This window comes from Hyphopichia burtonii (genome assembly GCF_001661395.1).
Source record: "Hyphopichia burtonii NRRL Y-1933 unplaced genomic scaffold HYPBUscaffold_1, whole genome shotgun sequence".
In the NCBI taxonomy this organism is placed as follows: Eukaryota; Fungi; Ascomycota; class Pichiomycetes; order Serinales; family Debaryomycetaceae; genus Hyphopichia; species Hyphopichia burtonii.
Genome location: NW_017963728.1, coordinates 49554 through 61445, shown reverse-complemented (window position 1 = coordinate 61445; position 11892 = coordinate 49554). Strand labels below are relative to the sequence as shown.

Sequence of the window (11892 nt, the reverse complement as noted above, 5' to 3'; positions counted from 1 at the left end):
CTTTGAATAACGTGAAAAGATTAATCTGACAGTATCGAATTAATCCACTGTGCTACCAAGTATTAGTATGTATTTGACTAATGCTACTTATGCGTGTGTTATGGTCAACCGTACTAGAACTATGTATCTAATACTAATGGATACTGGTGGTTGATTATGGGCTCGATCTACCCACATAACCAGATACACATAACCCGATATTTTCCACTAAAGTGGAATTACTTACCTATTTATATATATGTACATGTATTATAATATCTGTCCCGATGACATTTCACAAAGAATGTTTGTAACATCTTTATTGGACTTCGGCTTTGATGATGTATGGAATCGGTCCTGGCATAAGTCAGGCCCGGACATCATCGCCAGACCTTCATGGTCTGACAAATTTATAGATTGAGTGCCGAAATATAATAAGATACCAATTTTTTCGCAGCCTTTCTGCTTAACGCAGGAAGCCTTTCTGACTCCTGCTTCTGCGATAGTCGAAAGTCCTGAACTTTTAAAAGGATCAGGTGGTATAAAAATTTCAGTAAAAATTTCAAAATTTATATTTTTAAAATAGGTATTATAATATCAAAACCCAACATTTTTTGGTTGTAAATTGGTCCCTTGGCCCAGTTGGTTAAGGCGTGGTGCTAATAACGCCAAGATCAGCAGTTCGATCCTGCTAGGGACCATTTATTTTTTTGCAATTTTTTTTACTACTTTTTAGCTCATCGACCTGCATATGTGAAAAAGTTTTTTTACTCTTCGATTTTTTTCAGATTCTTCAGTATATCTAAATCAATTCAGAAGACGTCTTTTCAAACTAAACTTCCGGCCTATCAAAATCATAACAGAAACATGTCCAGCTTATCTCAACAGTTGAAGGTGATAAGCGACAAGACCGCTTCTGTGGCCTTGGACAGAAAAACACGTTCTAAGATTCATTCCAAGTCATTAATCTTCGATCCCAAAACTGCATCAACTCAAGATTACGATTATCTTTATGACATTGGATTAGAAGGTTTAAACGAGCTTATTGATTTAGATTCAAGATTCAATCACTTTCAAAACTCACTTTTCTCTGAGACCTCCATAAATTTTGATAGAAATGTTCAAACTAAAGAAATACTTGATACCTTAAATAAAAATGTTGAAGCTTTCTTGAATGTGGTAGCTCCTTATTATAGCTTAGCTCCAACTTTGAAGGCAATCGAATGGTTAGTCAGAAGGTTTTACATAAACATTCACAATGCCGAAACTTTGTTATTATCTTCTTTAACTTACTATCAGCAACCAGTATTTGTTAAAATTTTACATGTCATACCAAAATCATCATTTCCACGTATTTTTGAATGGGTCCTTGGATATAAAGATTTAATGAAAAATCCTCCTAATAACTCTATTTTGAAAAGTTTCCATAATGATCAAGAATTTTACAAATTATATCTGTTTTACTTAATTGAACAACTCAAGAATAAAACAGTTTTCAATCAGCAATTGGTCTTTTTCTTATCAAACACTATCCAATTATTAGCCTCATATAATAAGGAATTACCTAAATTGAATGAATCTTATTTGCCTACAGTTTTGGAAGTTGTTGGTACCATGTTATTACCTTCCAAAGAAAAAATTTCTAAAAATTCTTCAGCAAATGATGTTAAATTAACTGCTTATTCTGTTATTTCGGTGTTAGGATCTATTATTCCTTTGACTGCTCAACTTATTGAATCTTTCACAGACTCAATTTTGCAAGACCCACGCTCATTCAATGGACTTGAAAAACAATCTTTAATCGTTTTGGGCCAACTTTGGAATTTTTATAATCAAGATAATAATTTAGGATCAAAAATTTCTTGTTTTGATCGTTTAAGTCCAAGCCAATTATTAGAAAAGGAATCCTTAATCAAAAGTCTTTTTGCTGAAAACTACAAGTTGAACAAATTTTTCATATACTATTTTCTTTCCCAAATTAATGATAATGAAAATGAGGAAGCTTATCACAAGATCTTTGAGATCTCTAAATTTGTCAACTTGGACGATTCTTCTATTCATTTCAATAAATTTACATCCAAGTTGCTTCAATTGGCAGAAAGCAGAAAAGACGAGACCACCAGAAATGGTTGTATTTCTATATTTGAAAGCTTGATCAAAAATAACAAAGATTCGTTCAATAATCTTTTGGAATTAGAAAAGAAATCTATTGGTGATTTGGAAATGATACTTATGTATAATTTAAACGGACAAGAAACTCATGATGCTGATATTGAATTTGCTGATGAGGAAGATGAAGTTGACCAAGTCTCAGATCAAATATTAAATTCATCCAGGGTCGACTTATCTTCTCTTAAAACAAAAACCAAAAGCTTTTTTGATTCTTCGACTAGCAAAGAATTTACAAAGTTGTCGCAAGCTTACATACAAGCTTTATATGACACTGAACAACTTTTCAAGGTCAAGGTTGCAGCAATTCGTCGTTTTGGTAATATAGTTTTTCATGGTAACAAAGAAGTATTAGTAAGTTTTATACTTCGATTATCATTGACTCCAGCTATTCCTTATGCCACTAGAGTTATTTCACTTAAGGCATTAAAACCAATTTTATCTGAAATTAAAGACATTTTCTTCTACTTACTTGTTCCTGTTTTGATTCTTGGTTTTTATGATACCGAAAAGACTATCAGATCATTATTTTTTAAAATTGCTGAATTCGTTCATAATGACACAAGAGATCGCAGCAAAAGCAAAGGTAAAATCACTTTGTTTATGGAAGATCAAATATATGGATCCACCCCAGTGGGTAAAAGATCAATTATCACTCCTCAAGATGCTCACTCTATGCTAAAACAATTATTCAAAGAAGGTAAATCCAATCTTAGCGATTCAGTACTTGATAGAGAACGTTTAATTTTTACCTTATTTGAGGTTTTGTTTAATAAGAAAGTTGGAAAAATTCTTTTGAAGACTTTCATAATGAATCAATGGTCCCTTTCATTTTGGCCCATTGCATTCAAATCTAAAATTTGGAGTATAATATCTTACGAGAACAATATTTCTGGCTTTTCCAAAAAAGGAACCAGTGACAGATTTTTCTTTTTGGAAAGTGATATTTCCAATTATGTTGATCAGAGACCTCATTTGCTTGAAGAAGCTAAGTTGGCTAAAGTGGAATTCTTTGATGATGTTGAAGGGCCTTTAGTCAATATGGTTGGAGGTAAATCCTCTAATGAAAACAACGTGAACAAAGAAATAGATTGGTTAATCAAAGCATTAGGCTGCAATTACCAAAATTTACAAATCGCAGCAAATGAAAGAATAATTAAAATATTCCCATCTTTGAAGGCCGTTGATTCCAAGGTTAAGGTATGCAATGAATTAATTGACTTATTAGTTAATGAAACTGATGACGAACTTTTCATCGATCCTTTGGAAACATTGCAATCATTTGAATTTGATCACGATTCAGTCATTGCTGTATTATCCAATGTTCAAATTGTTACTCAAGTCCCTGAACAAGGTGTGGCCAAGAGAAGAAGAAGATCATCTAATTCAACCAAACAAAACATGGCTAGAAATGATATCAGCAATATGGCTTCAATTCACTTGAGAAAATTGACCATTGCTTTAGACGTCTTGGAAAACAACTTGAGAAATAAAGTGAATGATATAGCTCAACCAGATTTATTACAAGATTTGTTCAGAATTTTGACTGATTTAGACTATTTAGGAAACGATGGTAACTTACCAGTCTTATATGCACAAGAAACTTTAGCTCTGTGTATGTTATTGAGTATTGTTACCATGAAGAAGAATTCCAAAACACAAAATTTCAAATTTGACTCTAACTCTGTTAGATCTGATTTAATAGTCAATTCTATTAGATTGTCATCATCTCCACAAGTTCAAAACAGGTTCTTATTAGTTATTGCCGAATTAGCTGCATTGGCGCCAGAAATAATTTTACATTCCGTTATGCCAATATTCACTTTTATGGGTGCTCATACTATCAGACAGGATGATGAATTTTCAAGCTCAGCTTTACAGCAAACAATTGCTAAAGTCATTCCTGCTTTGGCTAGTAGTGGATCGTCGTCTTTAAGCAATGAAATCGAGTTTTTATTAACCAGTTTTGTTACTGCTTTCCAACATATCCCAAGACATCGTCGTGTTAAACTATTCGTATCTTTGACCAGAACTTTGGGTTACGCTAATTCCTTACATATTATCATATTCTTGATTGGACAACAGTATAATATGAACAACTCCAAAGGGAAAATGACTGAATGTAACGCTTTATTAGAGTTTACAACATCGTTATTGAAAAGCTTTAAGGCAAAAGAAATTTTGGAGAGCTTTGCCAAATTTTATGAATTATGGAATGAGTTGCCAAATAATGAATTAGAATCTAATTCCGAACAATTTAATAAATTAAGTTCAAGATCAATTTTTGGTAATTCAATTGTGTCTTCCTCTTCAGAAGAATTGATAGAATTAAAAGCTCAATTATTGAGATTTATCAACCAAGTTTTAAATGTTGACCAGGAATTGAATCAAGTAAGTTCCTCAATAAAATTAAAGGTTTCATTAACTTTAATAGACACTCAATCCTCTAAAGATGACAAGAATGATATTTTATCAAATTTCAGCCAAATAACTTCATTGATTTTATCCAGTTTAGAATCATTCGCTAATTTAGAAAAAAGTGAATTTGATTCTATTCAAACCAATTTATATGATTTACTATCTAGTTATTTGAACTTACTTCCATTAAACTATTTTGTTGATTCGATTATTATTTCATTACAAGAAGTCAATTCCCCAATATCAATTAGAGTTGCAAGAAATTTTGCAATTTTAGCAGGTACCAAATTTGAATCTGAATTGAACTCCAATAGTATTGATGAAAACATTCAGCAAGTAGTTTCAACCAAGTTGTTGCCAGTTTTAATAAATGGAGTTGAAACAGTTGATCACGTCGAGCTTGTTCAATCATATTTAGACACTTTTGCTATCATAGTCAATAAATTTGGTGTTATAACTACTCAAATGACCAATTCTGATAATACTAAAGTATTAATAAATTCATTGAAAATCATTGTTACCGAAAAAGGATTATTGAATGAACAACCCGAGGTCATTATTTCTTCTATTAATGCAATTTCTAGTATCATCAATGTATTAGGTATTAAAACTATTGGATTATTTCCAAAAGTTTTACCACCAGCATTAAAAATTTGGGAACGAACTATTAAGACTAATTCATCGGAAGCTGAATCAGACTCTGATTCTGAAACGGAAGAAGAGAATGAAAGTAATAAACTTATTCAAGCTTCAATCTTAGCCTTAATTTCATGTTTAGTTAAGAAGATGCCAGGATTCATCATTGGTAGTTTAGAGAAAATATTATCAACTGTATTATACAGTGATTTAATTGAAAATAGTATTAGATCAAGTATATTAGATCTTATTGTTGAACACGTTGAAAAATCCCAATTGATGAAATCATTATGTAATTTAAGTTTAACTGGAGAATTTTATCAACAAGCCAATGCAAGTGATTTAGGATTATATTTGAATGTTTTACAAAATACTATTAATAAGATTGATAAGAAATCAGCCTCTGGTCAATCTACGTTGTTTATGAATTGGTTAATCAAATCATTTGAATTCAGAAATGATATTGGAGAAGAAAAATATAATGTCAATACAATTGCCAGATTAGAAAGTTCATTTCATGAATGTGGTATCACCTATGTCATGAAGTTAAATGATAAAACCTTCCGTCCTCTTTTCGCTAATTTAGTAAGATGGGCAATTAATGGAGAAGGATCATTAAGTAACAAGAATACTGAAGTTACTAGATTATTAGCATTTTTCAAATTTTTCAACAAATTGCAAGAGAATTTGAAAAGTATTATTACATCGTATTTTTCATATTTACTCGATGGAACTAGTAATATATTGAATAGATTCTGCAATAGAGATATTGAAGAAATTAATTTAAGAAGATTGATTTTAAATTCGTTGACCTCATCGTTTAAATATGATCAAGAAGATTATTGGTCACAACAACTGAGATTTGAAAGTGTTATGGAACCATTAATTGGACAATTACAAAATATTGAAGAAAATATCGGGAAATATTTAGTTAAAGCCATTACTTCATTTATTATTAATGTTTCATCGGATGAATATAATGAAAAACTAGTTTATGGATTAATTAAATATATTACTAACGAATCAGAAGAAAATAATTCAAATACTAAAATATGGACAATTAGAACATTGAAATCAATTTTCCAAAAAATGGGAGAACAATGGTTATCATATTTACCTACATTTATTCCATATATTGCCGAATTATTAGAAGATGATGATGAATCGGTTGAAATGGAAGTAAGAAGTGGATTAGTTAGAGTTATTGAAAATGTATTGGGAGAACCATTAGATAGGTATTTAGATTAAAACTACATACATAACTAATTCTTTTTAGATCTAACCCCGTAAGCTTTTGTAGAATAATCACCATTAATAACAATGATATCTTCTGGTCTATAATCATTAGTTTTTTCAAAGAAAGATTTCAAGATATTTTCAACCCCTTTAGCATATCTAGTTTGAGCATCTAAAGAAGTACCAGAAACATGAGGAGTCATTGCATTACCTCCTTTACTAAAAGGGTTTTGGAAAGATCTCCAAGGAGCATCATCAGGAGCAGGTTGGACCGGCCAAACATCACCACCATAACCTTTTAATTTACCAGAATTGACTGCATCAGCAACATCTTTATCAACACAAATAGCCCCACGAGCAGTGTTTACTAACCAAGCACCATCTTTCATATGGCTAATTAACTCTTTATTGAAAAGACCACGAGAAGATTCATGTAATGGACAATTAATGGTAACCACATCAGCTTTAGAAAGCATTGTTTTCAAATCTTCCACTCTTTCAATGATATCATCATTATCGTTATAAATTTTAGAAACTTGATTAATTTTATCAACTGCTTGTTTAGGCAAGTCTTGATAATCATAATATAATAATTTTTTAGGGTTAAATGGAACCAAACGTTCCAAGACCCTATAACCAATACGACCACAACCAACGGTAGCAACAACTTTATCTTCTAAATCATAAGTATCTTTTGCAACTCCAGCAATATCCCAACCACCTTTAACTGCTTGTTCATGAGCAGGAACAAAATTACGAACCAAAACCAACATGGTCATAACAACATGTTCAGCAACAGAAACAACGTTTGAACCAGTGACTTCAACCACGGTGATTTTACGTTCATTAGCAGCGTTTAAATCAACATGATCACTACCAACCCCAGCAGTAATGCAAATCTTCAAATTCTTAGCTTTAGCAATACGTTCTCTAGTAATATAAGCTGGGAAGAACGGAGTAGTAATAACAATTTCTGCTTCTTCCAACTCTTTATCAACAGTGGAATTTGGTTCGGGATCTTTATCATCAGTAGTAACCAATTCATAACCGTAAGATTCAATAAACTTACGAAGACCCAATTCATTTTCCAAGCAACCAACTAATCTTGATTCTTGTTTAGCATGTTCGTGTCCTTTGTATAAGACGAGTAAGCACTTTGGTTTAGCCATTTTCAATATAAATTATCTGGTAATAGAATTAATAGAATTAATAGAATTAATAGAATTAATAGAACTAATAGAATTAATAGAATTAATAGAATTAATAGAATTAATATAAAATATACAACTACAACTACGAAATCAGGTTATATTTATACCAATGGACCCAGGATTCAACTCACCAATACAGTAATATGATCCCTAGACTCCGAGATATTAAACTAAATAACTCAATTGAAGAATTGCGGTGCAATTGTCAAATGATCAAACGACTTCTCCATAAATCGGAGTTTCCTTCACTATTTCCCTTTTTGTTTGTGCAACCGCAACCACTCCCCACCCTCTTGCTCCAACCTGCAATCGGACCGCGCCAACCTGCAAACCAACCAACCGCCGCCAATTTTCCGAGACATTTACTGAAATTCTCGCAGTGTGGGGTTTGTGGTGTATGGGTGCAGGGATGGAGTAATTGTACAGTTATTGTATAGTTTGTATAGTTTGTATAGTTTGTATAGTTTGTATAGTTTGTATAGTTTAGTAAGGTTTAGTAAGGTTAAGTATAGTAATTGTATTGTGATTGTCTAGTAATTCTATAGATGTTGTATAGCTATTGTGGTAGTAGTTGACAGGTGGAGATGGAGGTGGGTGGTTTATCCGGAAAGCTACGGATTTGCAACCTATCAGGCCATGATCTACAAGATAAGACTAGGGCTAATTGACTGGAGGAATTTGTTTGCGACGGCTTGCCAGCCCTCACGGCAGTCTTTGAGAATTGAAAGCGTAGTATAATTCAAATGAATCATTAGTTTTACAAACACCAGAATCATTGGCTCTTCCACTTCCTTGTCCATATGTTTACAAATTGTTTATTGTTTCGGTTAATACTTCACCATATGTTCTTAATTCTAACCAATCTCTAAGCAACATTATTTGAAAGTCAATACTCACTTCTTTTAACTAATTGTCAGAACAATTCAGTATATATACTTTTTTGATAATTTCAACCTGCATCTGAATCTTTGCGTTCTGTTTTATGTGTTTGACTAGGATTTTAAAGAATTATATTCTGAATGCTCTTCGAATACCTTCATTTTGACCATCTTCTATACCTAGCCACTTAATTTATCAGTAGATTGAAAGAACTGAAATTACACAGTTATTGATAACTACAATGAGGTCAAGGTTTCAATACCCAAGGCTAGATAATATTAATTTAAATTAAGGAAGTACATTAACCTTATACCTAAAATGGCTGCGAAATACCCTGTTTTAATAAATCCTAGTTATTGTAGTATTACGTTATAATGATAACTATTCAAATACTAGTTCCTTCTTCAAGATTTGAAAATTGATAAAATCACTTTTCAATGTTTTACACCAGTAATAGATAGTTAAATTACAATAATACGTTGTGATTTGACATTTAGTGTAGTAAATATCGGCAGTAGATTGCCTACCGGTTTCAAGATAATCTTTGATCCACTTTCTGGCTGTGTTGTATTTAGTCGAATGTTTGCGGGCTAAGCTGGCCACTGAACTAGTTGGGTTCTTAGAATAATCATCGAAAAACAGAGTTATCTCTTCGGTAGTATAGACTTTTCTGGTACTCTTTTTCTTCTTTTCTTCAGTTGACTCAGCTGGTTCAGTTGGTTTTTCAATCAGTGTTTCATAATTTTTCTTCTTTTCTTTAGTCTCAGTTGGTTCTTCAGTTGGTTTTTCAGTTGGTGTTTCATCTTCCTTTCCCTTTTCCCCATCTCTCTGCTTAGAAGACTCCTTAGTGGCACTCATTTCTACTGTTCAAAAATTACGGCAGCAAGATTAATTCAAGTATGTATACTCCTCTGAATTCTGTTGCAATTTGCAACATAGAATCCTTAAAGTTAATACCAAGCTCCTTCATGAATTCTGGTATAGGGGTTAAACAATTGGCTGACATATAAGTATACAAGATCGTCACTAAAATACCTTATCAGAAGCATATCTTACAAGAAACCTACTTTATAAGAATCATACTTTATAAGAAACATACTTTATAAGAAAGATAACTTATAAGAAACATGATTTGATTATATATCTTGTTATTTGGTTATACATATTGGACATATGGTATATGTATTGGACATATGGTATATGTATTGGATATATGGTATATGTATTGGATATATGGTATATATATTGGATATATGGTATATGTATTGGATATATGGTATATATATTGGATATATGGTATATATAATTAAAGGCTCAATTAGATATAACAGTGCAAGAACTGATTATTTGATTGGTGCTTTATATGGCTGCAAACTAATATAGCTTAATGGTGGTAAAGCCGAGATCACGTGATCACGTCCAAAAATACCCGAGACTAGAATATTCCACGACTGAGAAATGAAAAGTTTTAAATCCAATTATATAAGCAGTTGGATATCACTATTTTACACCATTTACCAGATCAACAACCATGTCTAATTTCTTGAAAAGTGTTAACGTTCTCAAACCATTGTTTGACAGAGTTCTTATCCAAAGATTCAAGCCAGCTACCCAAACTGCTTCTGGGATTTATATTCCTGAAAAAAATCAAGAAAAATTAAATCAAGGTACTGTTATTGCTGCTGGTCCAGGTATTACTAATACTACCACTGGTCAAGTTATTCCAACTTCCGTTAAAGCTGGTGATAAAGTTTTATTACCATCTTTTGGTGGTAATCCAGTTAAAGTTGATGGTGAAGAATACTTCTTGTACACTGATAAAGAAATCTTAGCTAAAATTGAAGATAATTAATTCTTGTAAATATATATTATTCGATTGTATTATTGTATTAATGTAGTTTATTATTGTATTGGTGGAGGGTGTTAGGATTAGTACTGGTAGAGTAGTAATCTTGAGTTGGTGGGGTGGACAAAGACCCATGCACCAGTCATCCCATAAATAAAATATCTGAATCATTCACAAATTTAATTGATATCAACCCCTAACCAAATATGACTGAACAGAATCGTTTTGCTCAATTTAAATTAGTACTTTTAGGAGAAAGTGCCGTTGGTAAATCTTCAATTGTTCATCGATTTGTTAAAAATACATTTGATGATTTAAGAGAATCAACAATTGGGGCAGCCTTTTTAACTCAATCCATTAATTTACCAGATTTAAAAACCACAATAAAATTTGAAATATGGGATACTGCAGGTCAAGAACGTTATAAAAGTTTAGCTCCAATGTATTATAGAAATGCAAATGCCGCGTTATGTGTTTATGATATCACTAGTCTTTCTTCGTTTAATAAAGCTCAAGATTGGATCAAAGAATTGAAAAAACAAGCCCCAGAAGGAATCGTAATTGCTTTGGTTGGTAATAAAACTGATTTAACTGAAAATCGTCAAGTTGATAATGATGAAGTTTTACAATATATTAATGATTTAAATAATGATTCAAATTCAAAAATTATTCATTCCGAATGTTCTGCTAAACTGGGTGAAGGGGTCTTGGATATTTTTGATCAAATTGCAAGATCTTTACCAATTGATGATATAAATAAAAAAGTTAATGGTAATAAACGAATTAGCGGAGTTGATTTAGGTAGAAATATTAAGCAAAATCAAAATTTACAACAAAATAACTCTTGTTGTTAATATACACAATACATATACATAAATAAATCCATACATTATACATTATCGTAGTCATTAACTATATGCATTCGTTATTTACTTCTTCTTACCAAATAATGGTTCTCCAATGTTCTTACCTCTTAATTTAACTCCTAAAGCTCTTTCCAATTTCCCCAAAACTTGTTGATTTGGAATGGCTCTACCGGCTTCATAGTCATTAATAACATTGGGTTTTTCATTAATCTTGGTGGCTAAATCTTTTTGAGTAAGCTTCTTTTCTTGTCTAAATTGACTAATCACCTTACCAACGTTACCGTCCAATTTTTTGGTTGGAATAACATCATCAGTATTGTCCAATTTAGTCAATCTTTGTCCTTCTGGATTACTCTTGGTATTAGTTGATCCATATTTTTTTTCAGTACCAACAACCCCTCCAGTTCTTCTAGCTTCGTTAATTTGTGCTTGGGTTCTAGCAACGTTTTGTCTTGGTCCACCACCACCAACTCTGGCGTTTCTACCAATAATAGTAACTGAATTCCAATCGTCTGACATGTTTTATTATAATACAACGTTTTTGAAAAGAAGTAGTAGTTGATTCATTTCCTGACTCACTTTTCTTCCTTATTTGCGGTGAACATTGAGTGGAATCTTCTAGAACAAGATCCATCCGTACCCCAGAAATAGA

At 31.9% G+C, this 11892-nt stretch overlaps 8 protein-coding genes and 1 non-coding gene across 9 annotated transcripts; 5 read left to right on the top strand and 4 right to left on the bottom strand.

Moving 5' to 3' along the window:
• The first annotated feature begins 606 nt into the window (after nt 1-606).
• On the top strand, nt 607-680 carry HYPBUDRAFT_t30. The gene has a single exon. It is a non-coding gene; the product is annotated as a tRNA-Ile (tRNA).
• A 166-nt stretch (nt 681-846) lies between these two features.
• HYPBUDRAFT_103329 (snoRNA-binding rRNA-processing protein) lies at nt 847-6450 on the top strand (the record flags this gene model as incomplete). Its single annotated transcript, XM_020218253.1, has 1 exon — nt 847-6450. One exon carries the CDS (start codon nt 847-849, stop codon nt 6448-6450), a length of 5604 nt encoding a protein of 1867 aa, XP_020078346.1.
• A 14-nt stretch (nt 6451-6464) lies between these two features.
• HYPBUDRAFT_3271 (uncharacterized protein) lies at nt 6465-7607 on the bottom strand (the record flags this gene model as incomplete). Its single annotated transcript, XM_020223340.1, has 1 exon — nt 6465-7607. One exon carries the CDS (start codon nt 7605-7607, stop codon nt 6465-6467), a length of 1143 nt encoding a protein of 380 aa, XP_020078345.1.
• A 209-nt stretch (nt 7608-7816) lies between these two features.
• Nucleotides 7817-8107, top strand: HYPBUDRAFT_151114 (uncharacterized protein). The gene has a single exon (XM_020220335.1). It carries the CDS (start codon nt 7859-7861, stop codon nt 8084-8086), a length of 228 nt encoding a protein of 75 aa, XP_020078344.1. The 5' UTR covers nt 7817-7858; the 3' UTR covers nt 8087-8107.
• A 32-nt stretch (nt 8108-8139) lies between these two features.
• Nucleotides 8140-8530, bottom strand: HYPBUDRAFT_151112 (uncharacterized protein). Its single transcript, XM_020220334.1, has one exon. The coding sequence runs from the start codon at nt 8447-8449 to the stop codon at nt 8291-8293; it is 159 nt and encodes a 52-aa protein (XP_020078343.1). The 5' UTR covers nt 8450-8530; the 3' UTR covers nt 8140-8290.
• A 334-nt stretch (nt 8531-8864) lies between these two features.
• HYPBUDRAFT_151111 (uncharacterized protein) lies at nt 8865-9584 on the bottom strand. Its single transcript, XM_020220333.1, has one exon. It carries the CDS (start codon nt 9384-9386, stop codon nt 8910-8912), a length of 477 nt encoding a protein of 158 aa, XP_020078342.1. The 5' UTR covers nt 9387-9584; the 3' UTR covers nt 8865-8909.
• A 277-nt stretch (nt 9585-9861) lies between these two features.
• On the top strand, nt 9862-10408 carry HYPBUDRAFT_8678 (uncharacterized protein). Its single transcript, XM_020223789.1, has one exon. The coding sequence runs from the start codon at nt 10060-10062 to the stop codon at nt 10378-10380; it is 321 nt and encodes a 106-aa protein (XP_020078341.1). The 5' UTR covers nt 9862-10059; the 3' UTR covers nt 10381-10408.
• Nucleotides 10409-10480: 72 nt separating this feature from the next.
• Nucleotides 10481-11266, top strand: YPT52 (Rab family GTPase). Its single transcript, XM_020222833.1, has one exon. It carries the CDS (start codon nt 10581-10583, stop codon nt 11226-11228), a length of 648 nt encoding a protein of 215 aa, XP_020078340.1. The 5' UTR covers nt 10481-10580; the 3' UTR covers nt 11229-11266.
• A 37-nt stretch (nt 11267-11303) lies between these two features.
• On the bottom strand, nt 11304-11759 carry MBF1 (Mbf1p; the record flags this gene model as incomplete). The annotated part of the gene is made up of 1 exon (XM_020218176.1): nt 11304-11759. The coding sequence occupies one exon, from the start codon at nt 11757-11759 to the stop codon at nt 11304-11306; it is 456 nt and encodes a 151-aa protein (XP_020078339.1).
• Between the last annotated feature and the right edge of the window lie 133 nt (nt 11760-11892).

Coding starts and splice junctions, on each gene's coding strand:
- HYPBUDRAFT_151111 (XM_020220333.1), bottom strand. CDS start 9,386: ATGAGTGCCACTAAGGAGTCTTCTAAGCAGAGAGATGGGGAAAAGGGA.
- HYPBUDRAFT_8678 (XM_020223789.1), top strand. CDS start 10,060: ATGTCTAATTTCTTGAAAAGTGTTAACGTTCTCAAACCATTGTTTGAC.
- YPT52 (XM_020222833.1), top strand. CDS start 10,581: ATGACTGAACAGAATCGTTTTGCTCAATTTAAATTAGTACTTTTAGGA.
- HYPBUDRAFT_151112 (XM_020220334.1), bottom strand. CDS start 8,449: ATGGACAAGGAAGTGGAAGAGCCAATGATTCTGGTGTTTGTAAAACTA.
- HYPBUDRAFT_151114 (XM_020220335.1), top strand. CDS start 7,859: ATGATCAAACGACTTCTCCATAAATCGGAGTTTCCTTCACTATTTCCC.